General features: G+C 36.7%; 2 protein-coding genes across 7 annotated transcripts in view; one reads left to right on the top strand and one right to left on the bottom strand.

Annotated features, from left to right (window-relative positions):
* DGLUCY (D-glutamate cyclase) overlaps positions 1-19,776 on the bottom strand; it is a 184,154-nt gene that overhangs the window by 104,171 nt on the left and 60,207 nt on the right. The gene's annotated exons all lie outside the window — the stretch shown is intronic.
* Positions 1-19,776, top strand: part of RPS6KA5 (ribosomal protein S6 kinase A5) — an 85,802-nt gene that overhangs the window by 51,717 nt on the left and 14,309 nt on the right. For 4 of the 6 annotated variants that reach the window (XM_057413379.1, XM_057413376.1, XM_057413377.1 and 1 more), the window contains 6 exons: positions 3,268-3,351; positions 6,527-6,630; positions 15,125-15,275; positions 16,475-16,636; positions 17,867-17,992; positions 18,692-18,825. In XM_057413379.1, coding sequence (XP_057269362.1) covers positions 3,268-3,351; positions 6,527-6,630; positions 15,125-15,275; positions 16,475-16,636; positions 17,867-17,992; positions 18,692-18,825 — 761 coding nt within the window. Of the gene's footprint in view, positions 1-2,476; positions 2,605-3,267; positions 3,352-6,526; positions 6,631-13,072; positions 13,168-15,124; positions 15,276-16,474; positions 16,637-17,866; positions 17,993-18,691; positions 18,826-19,776 lie in introns of those variants that run through there. The other 2 variants (XM_057413380.1, XM_057413381.1) reach the window with 2 other exon arrangements.

Here is a 19,776-nt window from a genome sequence, read left to right as displayed (position 1 = left end):
TCATGCAATCACAATATGGATGAGGTTGGAAGGGACCTCTGGGGGTCATCGGGTCCAACCCTGCTGCTGAAGCATAGTCACCTAGAGCCAGTTGCCGATGACCATGGCCAGAATCTTTCTAAGTATCTCCCAAGCAGAGACACTGCACCACCTCCCTGGGCAGCCTGTGCCAGTGCTCAGGCACCCTCACAGTAAAGTTGTTTCCTGATCTTCAGAGCAAATCTTCTGCATTTCAGTTTGTGCCCATTACCTCTGGTCCTGTCACTGGGCGCCACTGAAAAGTGCCTGGCACCTTCTTTTTTTGCACCTTCCCTACAGGCATTTATATACACTGATGAAATCCCCCTGAGCCTTCTCTTCTCCAGGTGCAGCAGTCCCAGTTCTCTCAACCTTTCCTCATATACTTCAGTACCTTCATCTTCTTAGTGACCCTTTGCTGGACTTTCTTCAGTAAGTCCATGTCTTAGGACAAAAAAGGAAACTTATTGGAGGTAACATTCTTTGAAAATGGTTTTAAATCCTCATGTTATGCATAATAGTAAAGACTATTAGTGACTCCCTCTAAGAGGCATATTTAACTGACAAATTCACATAAGTACTCCTAGGGAAAATACTATAAAAACTGTATTCTGTAAGTAACAGATATAGTTGGTGTGGATTGTAATTTAATAAAACACAACATAGACAGAGGTGTCTAACAAATAAATATCCAGATCTTGTGACTTCAACTACCTGAAGTCAGGACCTTGTACAGCGTTTTATGAAGCTAAATCTGTGCCAATTTTTAGTTGAGTCAGAATGCTTTGATTTCAGACAGTTGGCTTGATTGATGTTCTGAGGAGTGCTGTAGTCCTCTGAGCTTTTTGGTGTGGTTAAATAGGAAATGATATATAGTTGTTACCAGAGTGTTTTCTTAATGATCACCCTGTAACAGTCGTAAGAGGGTTCTAACAAGGCTTTTGGAATATGATGCTGGAACATGTAATGGGAAATCAGTGTTGATTATGAAAATGCTCAGAGGGTCATTTTTTTTTTCCTACCTAATGCTGAGTTCCAATATACTAAATTTGTTGCTAAGAAATTGCTAAATTTGTGATAATCATCTGCTGCTTCTTGGCTTGGTTCAGCCTTGAATTTTAGCAGTAGGCCACTTCTACATTCTACACAATGAAGCAATAGCTAAAGGTAAAGGTACTTACCTGTGTGCATTAGAAGTTGGACTTCTTATAAACCTTATTACAAACATATAACTGCCTGTTTGTGACTTGCAGTATGAGTTTTTCATGTTGAAATTTAATTATAAGAAATTATTTTAATAGTACACCAATTTTTTTAAACCTCCAAAATTATTTTTGGGGTTTTAAACACTGAATTTTACAAAGAACAGAAAATACCTAAGACTTGAATTTAAGAAAGAAATAAAATAAATGTGCAAATATTGTTTCATAAATTCCATCTTTCATATCAAAAGCTATAATGAGTGGTAAAGGTAAAAAAAAGGTTAAAAGTAAATGTAATTGAAAATCAGAACCACCAATTACATAGAGTTTCTCAAAACAGTTACTACTAATAATTCTGCTTGTTTTGAAGTGGTTTTAGTGGGCCTTTTCAGCAGCAGGAGATACCTGAGATGATAAGAGTTATGCTGTACCTCTGTATACGTTCACAGATGATTCCCCAGTCTGTTTCTTGTCACTGTAGTTCTTGTAGCCTAGCTTTATTATACAACATGAGGACAAAAAAAGACATGATTTTGTGGATTTGCTGAATTTGCAGCTAAGTGCTAATACTTTTCATTTCTTTCTTTTGATATATTAGGATTATAAATTGTTTTAATAAATTTCAGCTTGGTTGCATAATCTTTACTCTTTGGAGAGGCAGCAAGTGAAGAACAGTGTTTTGTATTTTTCACTCTCCTTTCTTTTCCTTCTTTTACTTCTCCCCACTCCCTCCTCACAGCTGAAGGAAAAATAAACAGAGGGATATATGAGTAGCTTTAGATTGGCTAATGCCAGGGTCAAGGGTTAGGAATTTGTGAAATTATTTTTTTGTTTTTGCTTTTTTATCACACTGTTTTTCTTTTAGATAACAGGTACAGGAAAAGATCATCAAAGAGAAATAATAGTTGTGTCAAAAGAAATTTTTTGGAATTATGAAAAGTTTATTATTTTATGGTTTTGTCTCAGAAAATATTTCAAGATAAGATTTGATCAAAATGAGGCCTATAACTATTTTGAACTCAGAATTTTGTCCCTCCAAACCAGTCACAGTATATGTATTTTAATAAAATGCTGTTGGACTGCTTAACTTTTATACCTCAGGGTAGCACTGAGCACTATTTCTAGTGATAGAAGCTTCTTCTCATTAGTGTAGTACATTCTCTTATATAGCACCTGTTTTAAACTCCAAATCTGAATCTACAAATGTAAAACCTGACTTTTGAAATATTTGCTTTTTTGAACACTCTTCTTTAAAGGACCTGTCAGGATCTCTCCCCAAAATGCTAGAAGCTTGAAGGATAAGGGAGGAACAATGTTGCATGGCCCAAACACATGTGCTTTCGTCATTAGCAAGGTACAGCATGACCTCATGTTGACCTCAAAGGTAAATCACTACCAGGGAACAATTATACATGCCTGTGAAAGCAGCTTAGTTTTGAACATAATCAAGGCAATAACTTCAGTGTATAGAATAAAATGGAATCTACATCTCTGTCTTTCTGTTTCTTTCTCTTGCCTCTCTCCAAGTCTCTTCTTGAGAGAATGTTGTGGTTTTATATATGTATCTGTTACAAAAGAAAATTACTTTTCTAGAGGTCATAATAAATTCCTAAATATGGTGAACCCAAAGGATCTTGTATGCAGTTTAGTCAAATTGCATATCTTACAATGAAATGTTCTTTTAATTAGAAGGTTTCATTTGTTGACTATTGATACTGCCCTTCAGAATATGTGTCTGTATCATCTGGGGAAGTTTGTAAAATTCCAATACATTATTTTTTGTGTGCTTACCTTAGACTGCCACACAAACCTATGATATTTTATTTCTTCATAGAAGACTGTATATATTCTGTAGCATTATGTGATACCTCTCTACATATGATGGAATATTAGCTAGCAGTTCTGAGCTATTTGGAGAAGAATTGCTACCAGCATCTTGGAACTGTTAGCCATATCTGTCCCATATGATTTGTGTAATACAAATTTTTTTTATGTGAATTTTCTTTTTTTTTTTTTTCTTCTTTTTTTTTTTTCTTTTTTTTTCTAGAATGAAAGAGCATATTCTTTCTGTGGAACAATAGAATACATGGCTCCAGATATTGTAAGAGGAGGAGACACAGGACATGACAAGGTATGTTTTAAGTTCATATAATCATAGAATGATTTGGTTAGGAAGGGACCTTAAAGATCAACCAGTTCCAAACTCTCTGCTATAGGGAGGGACACCTCCTACTAGACCAGGTTGCTCAAAGCCCCATCAAACCTGGCCTTGAACACTGCCAGGGATGGGGCAGCCACAACTTCTCTCGGCAACCTGTGCCAGCACCTCACCACCCCCGCAGTACAAAATATCTTTCTAATGTCTAATCTAAATCCACCTTCTGTCAGTTTAAAGCCATTCCCCTTTGTCATATCATTACATGCCCTTGTCAGAAGTCCCTCTCCAGATTTCTTGTAGGCCCCCTTTAGGCATTGGAAGGCTGCTCTAAGATCTCCCCAGAGCCTTCTCTTCTCCAAGCTGAATAAGCCCAACCCTCTCAGACTGTCTCCTTAAGATAGGTGCTCCAGCTCTCCGGTCATCCTTGTGGCCTGCCTCTGTTGGGGGCCCCAAAGCTGATCACAGTACTGCATGTAGGGTCTCATGAAAGCAGAGTAGAGAGGGTGAATCACCACGCTTGACCTGCTGGTCACGCTCCTTTTGATGCAGTCCAGCATACTGCTGGCTTATGTTGAGCTTTTTGTCAACCAACAGCAACAAGTCAATAGTTCTATCTAAATTAACTCTTTAGGCAACACTGTTGTTCAGCTTGAGGTGTTTTTGTAAAATGTGATAGTGTCTTATTTAAGCGTGCCTCATTTCAGATTGTCCTAACAGATTATTACCTACATTTAAAAACATCAGTGCAATATGTTTTCAGGTTTTAATCTTATTTATGAAGGCATCGAGACTTATTTGTGTTCTATTAAAAAATTGTTCCAAATGTGCAGTGGGACAAAAATACTTAGCCGACACGTCTTTCTAATTATAAAATTATTTAAGTTCAGAGTGGAAAAATTACTGTTTTGTGGTTAATTCAGATATATATATATTTTTTTTTAAATTTAAAATCTCTGTATATCAGGGATAGCTTATGTTTTTTGAAGCATGGATTGGGTTATAAATGTTATGTTCTCAGATTATAAAATAAATAATTCTGTTTAGCTTGAGGCTCAAGTTTTATTATGAATTAAAGTGTCAGTAATTGATGGGAAAGATCAGGACAACCCTAATGCACAGGTGATATTTGAAACAAAAAAAACCCTACTCTCCAATTCTACTATATTCCTAAGTAAATTCTTTGATTGCTCACTATGCTGAGAAGTTTTAGGGAATATATAATATCTTTTTCTTGTATTTCTGTCGGGGTCATGGAACATGGTTGATCACAGTTCCTCTTATGACAGTTTTTTTAAGCCCTGGAAAGTGTTATGACACCATAACCTCTAGACTAACGACTCAGTCAAACTTTTATGTGAGAATGTTCTTTCTTTTCCTTTATACATTCTGTATCCCTTTTGGTTTGAGTTTCCTGTATATTTTTTCAGGTAGGGAGCACTGTAGTAGGCACAGTTTTTCAACTAAGAGTTGTCAGTTTGAAGTACAGCAGAACGATTACTTCCCTGATTATTCTTTTAAGCATAAAATGGAATGTGCTTTGTCTTTTCACTTTGTCATTGTCTCACACCTACTTTGTATTCCACTATAACAGCTGCATTTTTTTCCACTGTACTGCTTGCCTAGTCATTATTAAAAATTGAGTTTTACAAACTTATGTATTGAAGCTTTCCTACCTTCTATTTTTTGCATTAGTCTTGCAAATTTCAGAGCATGTCTCCAATGCATCACTTTGAATTCTGATTCTGTCTTCTGAAGTGCTTAGCAATTCAGTCATACGGCTGATTTAAAAAGGAATCTCTGTTCTGTTATTTTGATTGGTTCATCTTCCATTAGGTGCAGTGTACAGCCATACAGTATTCTATAAGCAATAGCTTTGCAGTTTGATACCAAATGTTAGCTGATAAGCAAGGGTGATTTTGCAGTTATGTATGTAATGGTAGCCGTTTACCCCACACGCTCTTTGCCTCATCATTAGGGATGTGATGTGATGCAGTGTTAGATTACTAGGTACTGCGTACCTAGCAACTCAAAGATCTTATCTTTAAAATAAAAAGGTGAAATGAGATTGCTTTAGTATGCTGTGCTCTTATCAATGTTTTTGATTTGTGATCTCTTCTAGATAGCTTTATTGTTTGTCTAAAAGAATGACTATTATTTCAGCTTTTATGTTTTTAAAGTTTCATTTCTGAATCTGGAGATACTCCTTTTCTATTTGAAAAAAAAATACATGCCAAGAAATTTTTTTTCTTTGTTTTCTCTGATTGATGTGTATTTTCAAAAATAATTACTGACAGTACAGAGACTTCTTTAGTCAGTTCTTCTGGACACTCTTGGCTGAATACATAAAGCATCCAATTTTGTGTATCTTGAAGCAAAAAACCTGAAATGTCATAATTTCAGGAACTATCTTCCTATATGAGTTACTGTTGTCAGCATGAGTAAAACAAAACTTCAGTTTCATTGATTTGTAAATTTCTTGTAAGTAAAATCGAGAAGTTGAAACACCCGTAGTTAAATTAATTTTTTTGAAATTACTAAACTGCTTCCTTTATTATTCATAGCAATATCTTTTCTTTTAGGAGAGAAATATTTTGTAAGTTATGATGTATCAGAGGCACAAATAATATTGCTAACACATGGGAAGCCAAAGATCACATCTGTTACCAGAGAATATAAGATAAAATTCCATCACATTTTTGGGTGCCCTGATTAACTGTGGTCTGTGCTTTTAAACTGTGTGTTTTGAAAGTTCCTTAGTTTTATTCTCAAGCTCCTAAAAGCTCAGGTTCCACTACTTTTTAGTAAGGCTTAAGTTGTATTAATTTGTGTACTTTTAGAGTTATTATAACTTCACAAATAAAAATGAATTCTGGTGGCAGGGTGCATGTGTGTGTGTAACTTTAGTAGTGAGTGGTAAGAGTTCAGCTTGAGAAATTAGTTGAAGAAGTGAAGTGGAGAGATTGCAAAACAAAATTAATTTAGAAAATACCTCCAATCAGGACTGTAGTTGTTCATGCTTTATTGTATCCTTTGTATTGATAGGTGGGCTCTTCTATTGCTAGTTGCTTTCAAGGTGCATTGTTTCATTCCTTCGTTAACAATTTTACTGCAGTGTATCGTAATATATACAATTATTGTTGTTCTATAGGCTGTTGATTGGTGGAGTGTTGGTGTTCTTATGTATGAATTATTAACTGGAGCATCACCATTTACAGTTGATGGAGAGAAGAATTCTCAAGCAGAGATTTCTAGGTAAGATTCAAAACAGTAAAATATACATTCTTGCTCACAGTGATGCTTATGCCAGAATATATGTGTTGTAGGAGTTTTAATCTAAAATTTAGGAAGAAAGTTTTGCCAGCCTAGCATTCTAGGTGCTCCTCTTTTGTTTAACAGAATGACTTCTAGAAGCATATAGGTTTTATTAACCTCAGCAGGTTTTTGAAACATTGCAACTGACCTTTACATAAGATTGTTTCGTGTAAACTGCAGTGAAATGACAGTTGTGTAGATATTCAGCACTGCTGCATGTTTACTGTTGAAAAGGAAGGCAAATGAAATATATCTAAATAGAATTATCACATTCAAGATCTTGATACGTAATGAAATGTGTATTTAGCTTGTGAGATTTTTGTCAGCTCTTGCTAGATCTTTCCATCAGGCTACAGATTTCAACTCTCAGGATGTACTCTGCTACCACCTTTTTGTCACATTTACTGTTTATTTTATTAGTGTATAATGTGAAACAACGTGATCTTTTCTAGCAATACTCGCCTATCTGAGAATAAATCAATATGTTACATATGGAAATGAGATATCCTGTACCATTCTTTTGTAAACTTTTCCTGATTATCAGCTTTGATATGTTCAGTAATCCTTACACTTTAAAGGTTTGTTTTCAATGCCCATGGGAAAAGCACAGGAGCATTTTAAAAAGACAAAGCAGTAAGTTTGCCCAGAACACGTTACTGAAATCTCCCCCAAAAATTAGCATTTCCTATTACTGGTTTTCTCTTGGAATGGAGAGTTGAGGGCTTAAATTGCACAAATAAGTTAACTGCTGTCAAGATCAGCTTTTAAGTCCAGGCCCCAAACTAAGAATAGTCTTGCTCCTGCTGGAATATATTACTATGGTTATGACCCTCCCCTGAAGTCACTTGATACTTAAGGTTATAATGGGCAACAAAACACACATCAATTATTTAGGTAATATATTTTACTTCTGTTCTGAATTTTGCAACTTCTTGGAAGGTTGAGATCTGTTTATTGGTTTCTAGGTCTCTACGAGAACAGGAAACTTTAGAGAGCCACTGGAAAAAATGGAGGGGGGTGTGGGGAAGCGGAATCAGTTAATAAAATTCAGAGCTTCACCTTTCTGGTTATTGTGCTGGAGTTACAACTTGAATTAACTCTTTCTGACATATTTAGGGTTAGAAATTTTACTGATTGCTTACTTGACTCCTAAATGGAACTGTGAAGGGGTTCCAAATTTTTTAGAGAGAATCTTGGCCTTAGTTTTGCAGATCTTACTCTTCTCCAAAACTGGGTAACTTCAGAGATGTATTCCACAGGATTTGACTGTCTTTTGGTAGGTCCTTATGTGCTTTTTACTATCTTAATCTTTCTGATAATTTAAGATTAAATTCAAAGCTTAGAAACTGCAAGGTTGTCAGCATCCATCCTCTGATGGCTAATAACCTAATTTCTGATCTAAATATAGTTGTGACAAATTTACTCTGTTGCTGAAGAGTATGCTTTTGTTCTGGTCATTGTTTATGCTACACATTTCTAGACAGCAATCCTATAATCTTTCAGCTTTTATTTTGATAAATTCAGAAGGCAAATTCTTACAATTTCCCTTATTTAAATATGTTCCCCAGTCTTCTTGTTTCTGAAAAAGCCTTTTCTTAACTCAGCTTGTGGTGTTCTTTCTTACATATAGAAGGTTTATTCCTGTTGATGTTTCAAGAGGATCTTGTTTAAAGGAAGTAATAATTCACCATCTGAACAAAAAGATATTCCTTTTTGGGGGAGTGGGTGGTGGTGGTGGTGTCTTGTTCATGCCAGTGGTGGACTGATAGATCTAATTCCTTCTTTTCTCTCGTTTCTAACTGACAAGCCCCTACTATATAGCTGAAATCTCATTAGTCCCAACTATGACTGCATTGGAAGGTGCCCCTGTCCTTCTCAGGGGGGTTGGAACTAGATGATCTTTAAAATCCCTTCCAATCCTAACCATTCTGTGATTCTATTCAGACATTATTTCATCTATCTTCTGTTACTTCAGTACTTACAAGACCCATGGTTTCCGAATCCTTTCCATTGATAGCAGTTTCTGGCCTGGATGACATCCGTTTTGTGTGTTTGCCGTTTATTATCTAATGAGTGTTATGTTCCTTTTAAGAGAGTGGCTTAGCATATGAGAATGTGGATTTTTTTTTTCTGTGTCCTGGCTGCTGCACTGAGTCATGTGGAACCTTCTGGGGAATGGTGCTTGCTGTGAGCCTTGGGGAGCAATGGGAGTGTGGTGGGGCTTCCCGTGAGGGTAGAGTAGAGCAAGCATAATATGTGTGAGATACCAGGAGGCTGTAGTGCTCCTGCAGCAAAAGCAGAGGGTGAGAAGGGAGCAGAAGTACCTGTCAGAGAAGATGGAAAGAACCCCCTTTTCTAAGGATTGAAAAGAGCTATGTAGAGTTTGCTGCAGATTGGGAAGCTGTTGAGCTGCTTGCTTGAAAGCATGCCTGAAAGAAAGAAATGACTCGCCCTTCCTGACATGCTACCTTGTTAAATTTAGAAATTACCAGATTCGTGGCTTTTCAGAAATGCCCCCCCCTTTTAGTTGTTGCTAGCATGAGTACACTGAGGTTTTTCAAGAAGTAACAGCTGAATTTTCAGTACCTATCTTTACTCTGAGCCTGTCTGGCCTAGAAGCTGTGATCTTTATTTCCTTTCTTACCTTTGATAATTTTCTCATTGAAGATACATTTGCAATTTACACTTAATGTCATTTTTGTCTGATTATTAATTCTTTCAATGATGTTTACAACCTTTTCTGTTGAACTGGGGTGCAGATGCTAGGTAATTTTATACCTATAATTAAATGGGTTCCACATTCTTTCTGTGACTATCTTTGCTCTTTCTAGTTTCGTTTCCTCTCTGAACTGATGAAAATCCGAGTTGCAGATAACTTCATCAGATACTTACAGTTGACAGTGGTAATGAAATCACTATCACTGGCAGAGAGAGAGATATGAGTTCGTATAAACTTCTTTCTTGATGGCAGAGTTATTCTAAGCAAATTATGTTCCCTAACTTAAATATACTTTAACTTGCTGATTGCAGCAGACTTCAAGAATTTAATTTTCTTTTACCCAGTCACAAGTCCTGAAAGCATAGTTTCCATGGCGTTTGATTTTATTGAGATTAAAGAAAAATGTCGTCTTCTAAGTGAATCCAGGTCCTTCTTTATTTTACCTTGATGGGAAGTAATCTTTAGATATTTTTATATAACTGTATTCCTTTGCATAGCACAATGGCTATCTGCTGTTAACTGTGACCACAGAGTTTATTACGAAGTATCTCTCTAACAGTTCAGTTCTTCTGTCAGGAACAGTTACTTTGTGGTTTGTATCTTTTTCACTCTTTCTGATGAGGGATTGTATTCAGTCCTTTTATTGTAAGCTTTTTGACAACTGTTGGACTCCTCTTTCATGGCAAGTGAAACTTAAGGGAAATTAAAGTTTGCACTTGCTTATGTCTCTGTGTCTGTCTCTGAAGACTTTTTGTTCACATTTTTGGTGTTTTGGGGTATTAAACCTCATTTAAAAAAAAATATCACAGAACTGTTCAAGTAACTCTTTTTCTAGTATGCCCTCTCTCCTTTCTTCTTGCTTCTTTCCAATTCATTTTGAGAATTCTGGACTTCCATTGCTGCAGAGCTGTGGATGGGGGCCCCATCTTGGAAAAGCATAGCCAAGGGCTGGATTTGATTACAAACTCAGTATTTTCAGTTTGATCATGGGTTATTTGTAGTGCTGACTTGAGAGGCAAGTCCATTTTAAGGGGTTGACTTTTTAGGAACTTGACATACCTACAGGGATTTAAAATAAGCATGAAGTTTTTGAGGTAGTATATTGCTGTTGTGCAGCAGTTTAAAAAATATTTCTACCTTTAGGGTTATGAATAGATAGATCTGTCTTTCTCCATTTTTATACGTATATGCATCTATAAAATAATCTGTAGAACACACTAATGCTAACAGCCTGTGCTCTTTATTTGACATAGTTGCTTAGACTTCACTTAAACTTCATGCAGGATGGCTGAAATGTGACCATCCGTTAGATACTATGAAGATATTTTGCCCATGATTCTGCAAGAATCCTTTCATTTGCAAAACTGTTGGGAAGATGCATAGTAGGTGCATACTGGGATTCCTTTCTTTATTCTCTGCTTGTTATTGATCCGTGTAAGTATGAAATATGCTAGGGGATGGAGGTGATTCAGAAAAGGAAAGGAAGGTTGATGCTAAAGGCTGTAGCTTCTTTTGAGAAGCGCAGCCATACCAGGAAGGATTTTGACACATGCAGCTTATTTCCTCTGAACACTTTATGGGTTACTGGTACAGTAGTGGTGTGATACTGAAGCCAGACTCTTTACTTGATCAAGCTGCATGATTAGTTTTCACCAGTTTCTGCTTTTCCACATGTTGATCCCATATGGTCTGTCTTTTCTGGCAGCTTTCTTTTCATCCTAAATAATGTGTACACAGCTTCACATACTTAAATTCCATTATAATTGTAAGTAGTGCCTGGAACTTCTAAAGAAATTGGCTTCATTCTTCACTACTTTTATAGTGTGGTTCTGTGAAACAGTCCAGAGCATCATGAATATTTTACAGTATCTATGAACCTCTGAACCTCAAAAGTATTTCTGAGCTAATGCCACTGGCATGTATAAATGCAGCTTACATGGAGTCTGCTTGTACAGCATGACAAAATGCTACCTTCTCTGCAGTGAGCTGTAAGAAGGTCAACAAATGGGAGATATCCCTCAGTATAATACTTACCAGATGTCTGCTGGAAATACAGTACAGCAGAGAGAAAACAGTCTAGGAGGTTCTTGGAGGGTGTATAAGGTAACTTCCTGATACAGCTGGTGAGGGAGCCAACTAGGGAGGATGCACCACTGGACCTGTTGTTTGTGAACAAAGAAGGACTTGTGAGTGATGTGATGGTTGGAGGCTGACTTGGCCATAGAGGTATTGAAACGATAGTTTTCGATTCTCAGAGAAGTAAGGTTTGGGATCAGCAGAACTGCTACCTTGGACTTCCAGAGGGCAGACTTTGGCCTCTTTAGAAGACTGGTTGACAGAGTCCCTTGGGAGGCAGTCCTGAAGGACAAAGTTGTCCAGGAGGTATGGGCATTCTTTAAGGAAGTCAAAGGTGCAGGAGTAGGCAGTCCCCATGTGTCGAAAGATAAGCGATAAGGGAAGACCACCAGCCTGGCTGAACAGCAGAGAGCTTTGGCTGGAACTCGGGGGGGGAAGACTTTATTGCCTTTGGAAGAAGTTCTGGAGGACAGTGTTGTCAAGTTTTGCAAGGAGAAAAGAAGAAGATCCAAAGCCCCACTAGAGCTTAATCTGGCTGCTGCCATAAAAGACAATAACAATGTTTCCATAAATACATTAGCAACAAAAGAAAGCAAAGGAGAATCTCCATCTCTTATTGTAAGGGAGGAAACAGTGACAAAGGGCGAGGAAAAGACCAAGGTACTTAATGCCTTGTTTGCCTCAGTCTTTAATAGTTAGACAAGTTGTTCTTCCAGTACCCAGCCCCCTGAGCTGAAAAACAGGGATAAGGAGCAGAATGAAGCCCCCATAGTCCAGTGGGAAATGGTCAGCCACCTGCTACACCACTGAGACACACACAAGTCTATGGGAATGGATGGGATCCCCACAAGTGTCTGAGGGAGCTGGCAGAAATGCTCACCAAGCCGCTTTCCGTCATTTATCAGCGTCCTGGCTAACATAGACTTACTAGTGTTACTGCAGATGTACTTCTTTTAGGTAAGAATTTTCTGGTAACTTGCAGTGCAGAGTTCTGTAAAAGACTCTCCACTGCTTATGTTTGTTTCACTCTATTTGTATTTGCATCAGAAGCCTGAGACAGGAGCAAAAATCTTACTGCTAGCACGTACCAGCATCACTACTACAGAAACTGATCTTCTTAGGCTGCACAGAGAAATTGTGCTCATTTGTTCTGTTACCCATGTTACTAATTGTCCCAATTCAGCACCTTTTCTCAGAGACATTTTCAAAATTTTATCTGATTTGGTAATCTGAAAGCTCTGACATTCTTCAGATAGGAAAATGCTTAAGAATTTATCTTTTGGATTCTAAGGACATCCCAGAGTTTCAATCTCATTGCTTTAGAAATCCATTTAAAAAAATACTTGGTTTTGAGTTTGTTGGTTTTTTTTTTTTCTCCCTTCTGAGAGCCCAAAGAGAGCTTGTCTCTTCCCAAGATCTTTGTTACATACCCTTCTGATTCTCACATCAGAAAGGTTAATAAATAAATTTTCTCTGACTCCTCTAACTGAACTGATTTCCAGGCTAAGAAGATGTTACAGGTTTTGTTGGCCCTCCTATAAATCAAGTAATTTTGCTGTCAAGATGTCCTGTCTTATGTCTTACAACAGGAAGGCTTTCTTACTTCCTTACCTGCTTCCCCTTTCTGAAACTGGATGATTTCTGAAGAGGCTGAATCTTTACTTCTTCACCAGTCCTACAGTGTAAGAATCCTCTTGTTTAGTGATGTTTAAATTTGGTATTGACATCCCTAATTAAGAAATCATTTGGCTGTACTGTGCTTTCTTCTCCTTCTCTGTAAAGTGAATTGTGTCCAGAAGTTGAAGACAAGGCTTTATGATTGCTGTTACTTCTGCTAGCAGAGTGGCTGTAATTTAGACCCTTACTGTGGATGATCCTTACATCATTTAAAGACGCAGTCCATCTTAAAACTCAATTTTGTCTTACTTCTTTTTTTTTAAGAGCTGTATTTTCCTAAGTCATTTCAGTGTTGCTTAAACCAGGAAGTTAGCTCGTTTTGTCATTTTGTTTGCTCGAAATTGGATACAGTGTCAGTAGAAACAAACCCTAGGATATGTGCATATTGAACTTGGTTTTGTCCTTCCACACTGACAGGACAGGATTATTTAGGAAACAATCTGCATCTATTTTAGGAATTATCCAAGAAGTTGCATATTTCAAGATACAAATTTTCCCATGAGGTAGCTGAATCTAAGGATGTCATGCAGTAACTTTAAACAAAGTTTAGGAATGTCATGCAGTGATCAACTCATCAGAGACCTATAACAAGTAAGATTTTAGTGCCGCCACAGCCTCATATAATTTCAGCCTTGGAGTCTCTTTTAGCTTAAAAGTTAAGTCCCTCCTTCTATGTGTCATGCTTCCTGAAGTAACCACATTGAGAGTATGCATATATAGACACCTAGTTCAACAATGTGCTCTTCTGGCAAAGAAATGGTAGCGGTGTCCTGGGCTGCATTAGACAAAATACCAGCAGTTAAGAGAGTGGGTCCTGTTCTGAGCTCTCTGGTACAAGAGAGACAGGGACATACTGGAAAGAGTCCAGCAAAGGGTCAGTAAGAATTTGAAGGTACTGAAGCATATGAGGAAAGACTGAGAGAGCTTGGACTATTTCGCCTGGAGAAGGGAAGGCTCAGGGGGATTTCATCAATGTATGTAAATGCCTGAAGTGAGGGTGCAAAAAAGAGGGTGCCAGCCTCTTTTCAGTGGTGCCCAGTGACAGGACCAGAGGTAATGGGCACAAACTGAAATGCAAAAGGCTTGCTCTGAAGATCAGGAAACACTTTTTTTATTCTGAGGGTGCCTGAACACTGACACAGGCTGCCCAGGGAGGTGCAGAGTGTCTTTTCTTGGGAGATACTCAGAAAGCTTCCAACCTCTCCATCCTGTGATTGTATGACAAAAAAGTTGCTGTCAGTTGTATTTCACCACTCATTTTACCCACAAATCAAGTATGCACTTCCTTTCTCCCTCTCTCCCCCCAAAATTTCAACACCCAGAGCCAAACCTTCCTCTTTGTATAAGACTGCAGGGGCTACTCATATAAGAGATAGGTATTGAAATGTCATTCTCCTCTAGGCTTCCGAGATTTTGAAATTCTGCTGTCTTTGGTGGCTTCTAGTTCTTGTGTTGAAATAGACATTGAGGTCCCTATCCATGTTCTCTTCGCTGTTCATCATTTTGAAGGGAGCATTATGCCCAGATCCCTAAACTCCCCATTTGCCTAAGCTAGATAGTCCTAGCCTTTTTTGTAGATCTTCATATGAAGCACATTCTGTATGAGCATTGTACACAATATATAAGGTGCAGGTAAACCTCAAATGGCCCAAGTGTGTTTTTTATCTTTGTTTTCTAATAATTTGTAACATTAGAAATGGTTTTGGGTTTTTTTGACTGCTATTAGGAATCAAGGTGATCTCTCAGTGGAGCTACCTGTTGTAGTTATGAGATTTTATTTAAATAGTAACAGTAACCTCAGTATGTATGAAATGAGGTTTGTTTTTCTTTTGTGGATTAAGTTATGCAATTTATCTCCTCAAATATATTTTTTTTAATTTGAGTTGAAAGTTAAATGCTACCATTAGAATGGTAACTCTTTGATTAAGAGTTTTAAGTAATTAGCAAATACTTGTTTTACAGGAGAATATTAAAAAGTGAGCCACCTTATCCGCAAGAAATGAGTGCACTGTCAAAGGATATAATTCAGCGTCTTTTGATGAAAGACCCCAAGAAGAGGCTAGGTTGTGGTCCCACTGATGCTGATGAGATCAAACAGCATCCCTTTTTCCAGGTAAAACAAACAAAGCTCCCCAGATACCACTTAGTCTGTGTTAGTGCCTTTGAAAACCAAGTCTAAAGAAATCCTATTGGCTTTATTACATAATAGTTTAGGAGTGTGTTAATTGCATGAATAATCTTGGACTGAATTAGGAAGGGTATCCATGTTTTTATGCATATGGATTTTATGTGGACTACAAGAAGGGTTGGTAGATTTTTTGAATGTATTCCGTCTATTTGTAAAAGTAACTTGAAGCAGCCAAAAGGCATGTTACTGAAACCAGAAAGTCTAATGGAAAACACTTCTATGTTGTGTTGTTTTTTTAAAGGAAAGTTTGCCACTAATGTTGTTAGTAAAATTTGCATATTGATAAAGTTCCCTATTGGGGATAAACACCTCTTACGTATTTTCCTTTTCCTAATTCATTCTTTAGTCTTGTTTAGTAAATTTTAATTCTGTTCAGATTTCAGTTTATTAATATTTGATAAAATTTGATAAATTAAACCTTTCAAATCAGTATTTTCAATTTAATTATCATAACAATCATCATGGGCAATATCTTGGATTTTTAACTTCCGAATTTCTTCTCATTCCTTTTCATTTTCCTTCCTCTTAAAAGAGAGTTTGGCAAAGTAGCGTTGAACTTTCTTTATTCACTGATTGTTTTGGAAGATACATTTTTTCCTTATACAAAACTTTTTAATCTTGACTTCATTTCATTTCCACTCCTATACAATAATAGGGCCACTTTCTCATAACTACTGTATCTATACTTATGTTCTACTTCCAACCATGCCTTTAAGTAAGAATCTGAAGGCATTTTGTTCTCAGGGCTCTGGAAGCTAAGATTAGTAATTAAGTATAGAAATCAGCAATGAAAAACTGAAGATACTGCATGCATGCACCACGGCTTACAAAAATACGTTATTCCCCAAGAAATATAAGGGCTGTTTTCGTTTATCTCCACTGTTTAAATTTGTGTTGATTTTTTTGTTTGTTTGTTTGTTTTGGGATTCTGTCTACTTGCCAGTGATTATGATACTTCTTGCCTTTATCTAAGCAGATTAGTAGGGCAGAATTTGAATGTTTTTCATCTGCCCATGGACGATAGCAAATGTATTTATGACTGTTTCTGAACAAATCCCTCTTTCCAATATTTGTTTCTTTTAAATTTTCATTTGATTCAAACTTATTTTCCTTTTTTGGTTTAGAATATGAATTGGGATGATTTAGCTGCCAAAAAAGTACCAGCTCCATTTAAACCAGTAATCAAAGACGAGCTGGATGTCAGTAATTTTGCAGAAGAGTTTACAGAAATGGATCCAACATATTCTCCTGCAGCAACCCCTCAGACTTCAGAAAGAATATTTCAGGTATTTTAAGAACTCACATTAATTTAAAAAAAAAACAACAACCAAAAAACAATAAACCCAATAATTTATTGAACAATTGCATGTGTATAGCTAGTTTGTTTTGTTTCTTTTTCCTGCCTTCTAAGTTAATTCCTGGTAACTATGTAATTTACAGTGCTAGTTCTCAGGGCTTCATTCAGCAATTGCAAAATGAGAAAGGTGGAAGCAGTCCTACTGCAAACAAAAAATTGCATGGCCTTTGTTCCCAGATGAGTGTCCTACCTGTTGGACTAAAGTCAGGCTGCCCTTTATCAAGTATTCATACCTTAAGAATCTTGTCAGCTTGACTCCATCAGCCTGGCATACCAGCTTCAACAGCAGCAATGTAGTTTGTCCATGTCTGCGTTATTCTCTAGTTGGGGTATTCCTTTGGGAAGTAGGAGCTAACTGCAGAGCTGAAAGATGGTTTTCTGGGTGCTGTAGGAGTGCTTCAGTTACTAGACTACTATATCCCTTGTTGGACTGCACAGTCTGGATGTCAAATAGGCAGAAGGAGCTTATGTGCAGCCAACTCAGTACCAAAGCTGCAGAGGTTAACAGCAGTCTGGATTGCTTTTTCTCCAACACATCCTTGTACTTTGTTGTTTTTATTGTCTGGGTTTGAGCTGCTTAATACTGCTTAGTGTACAAGAATGTAACATCATATTTTGGAATTTGCTAGAATTGTACTAATTTTGACTGTACTGTGCAATGTATGCATGTCATAATATGTTCTGGTAGTCATAGCTGTTCCTGTTAGAATGCCCAAACTGAGCACATCCATTAATATGAAGCTTATTTTTGTTTTGCCATTTAAAATGGTTTGATGCTTACATCACAACATAACTATTTTGTGCTTTAAACTAAAGGTGTTCTAGGAAGCTAGCTACTTTGCATTATGACTCTTTATCATATTGCAATACAGTTGAAGCTGAGCCATATTTTTAGCATAATTTACCATAATTTTTGTATTGTTTTTTTATCTGTTACTGTGAAGAATCATATAACTAATCTCAGAAAGATACTTGTTTACATTGAACAGAGTGATACCTTCCACCCATCAAAGACATAGTTACAGTTTCTGAATCACTATGAAAATTCCAGTTTATTTGAAAAAAAAAATTCTGAAACTTCTTATGCCTCATATGCAGTATCATAGTTTGTGTGCAACAATTTCACGCCATGTTCTTTTCTGATGTTTTAATTTCATAGGGGTATTCTTTCGTTGCACCGTCTATTTTGTTTAAACGCAATGCAGCTACAGTAGATCCTCTTCAGTTTTATGTTGGGGATGAGCGGCCTGGAACTACAACTATTGCCAGAAGTGCTATGATGAAGGTAATAATAATATCAGGAGCTGAGTTGATTTGATTATCTTGGAACTACATATAAATTTCCAAGCAGCAATCACAAGCTAGACTACAGATTACAAAATAGTCATTATTGAATTATCTGTTCCTTGTAATGGCTCCTCAGATGATTGTAATTTGCATGTGGTACTATTAAGATGTAGTTTAAATTTAATCTGAAAAATGAGATGATTGTCGTGCTTTCCAGAAGACTGAAGTATAGTAGTAATATTATTTTGACTTCTGATAGTTCTTACTCAGCCAAACATTTTAGATATCTTTGAAGCTACTTTAATTATATCAGAATTCCTTCTATGCTGTATTTACCCATAAGCATGGATAGATGTGTGAAGGGTTATAAGAGCACATGCTATTGTGATGTCTTCAAAGAAGATTTTTGTGGATAAATGTATGTACAGCCATCTTTGAGCCTGTTTGTCTGAATATTTTTTATTATTAGCTATTGTGGTAGTAATGATTTATTTAGTGTTTAAGTTTAATGTAACATAAGATTTACTCAGAATAAATTTTATGCGTTTTATGAAATAGAAGTTAAGATTATATTTTATCAAAAAGAGCGCTTTTTTACAATTTTAAATGTAGATTAAAAATTCTCACAAAACTTTACCCTGTTTTTGACTGTGTATACTAAAAGTATTCTGCAGAACTAAATACAGTTTTCTAACAGGACTCTCCATTTTATCATCATTATGAATTGGATCTGAAAGAAAAACCATTGGGAGAAGGAAGTTTTTCCATTTGTCGAAAGTGCTTACACAAGAAAACTACCCAAGAGTATGCAGTAAAAATAATTAGCAAAAGGTATAAATATTCTATAACACAATAAAAATATTTTCTTTGTTATTGTCACCCATGGATTAGAAGAATAACTTTTATATTCTTTCCTTTTTGTAGAATTTACAGAAACTTTTATTAACCTTATGGCCTTTAAAAGATTCTGAAAGTCTTTTGAAGCAAAATGTTATTCTTGTCGGGGAGGACACAAGGAGAAACCTAAAGAGTACTTTTCTGGTTCCTTGTTGTATTCTACCCTAATTTCCCCTAATTTTGCTCCTGACCAGAGTAAGGTATAAGGGTCTCCTGTCTCTAGACATAAGAAAACAGAATGTAGGCTTATGATAGCTTCCTCTCCTAAGCAGCCCAATTGATTGCCTAGGACACTGCTTTAAAGAAGGATCTGTTAGTGTCGGTTACCCCAGATCAAGTTGTGTGTGTGTAAAATGGGATTAGACTATGGAGTTGTGAGTTGTAAATTGTGTCGTTTCCTGGTTGTCCCAATGACATCACCACAATGGAAGAAGCTGACTTGCTTTGTACATGGGGACCATCTGGTCCTCTTCCAAAATAGATACTTCAAGCAGTTTCTGTCCAGAGAAGAATAAAGATAAGGGATTATTTGATGAGTGGGTGGATTTTTTAGCATCATTTTGCAGTGTTCATTAGTAAATATGTCCCAGTGTCTTGCAGAATACTGGTAGGGAAGAGAAAGTGTAGATGTTCTGCCATCAGAATGATAGTTCATGGTGATCTCTTCTCCAAAATAGAGGCTGTACCTCTGTTTTTCCAGACTCTAGAAGTAACTGTCTACCAGCCTTAAGCGTTTCATCATACGTGTTTTGGATAGGAAAAGTCAAAGAATAAGACACCTAACTATAGTTGTCTGAGTCCATTTTCTGAGGTGTGCTATGATTAATGGAGGCCTACTCAAAACTATTAGTGAAGCCTTACAGAGATTCAAATGACTAGACTCTA

Source organism: Pezoporus wallicus, unplaced genomic scaffold (assembly GCF_028554395.1).
Source record: "Pezoporus wallicus isolate ANWC-B61680 ecotype Strahan unplaced genomic scaffold, APGP_CSIRO_Pwel_v1 contig_3017, whole genome shotgun sequence".
Taxonomy (NCBI): Eukaryota; Metazoa; Chordata; class Aves; order Psittaciformes; family Psittacidae; genus Pezoporus; species Pezoporus wallicus.
The sequence above is the reverse complement of the archived record's forward strand: the minus strand, read 5'-3'. Positions and strand labels throughout refer to the sequence as shown.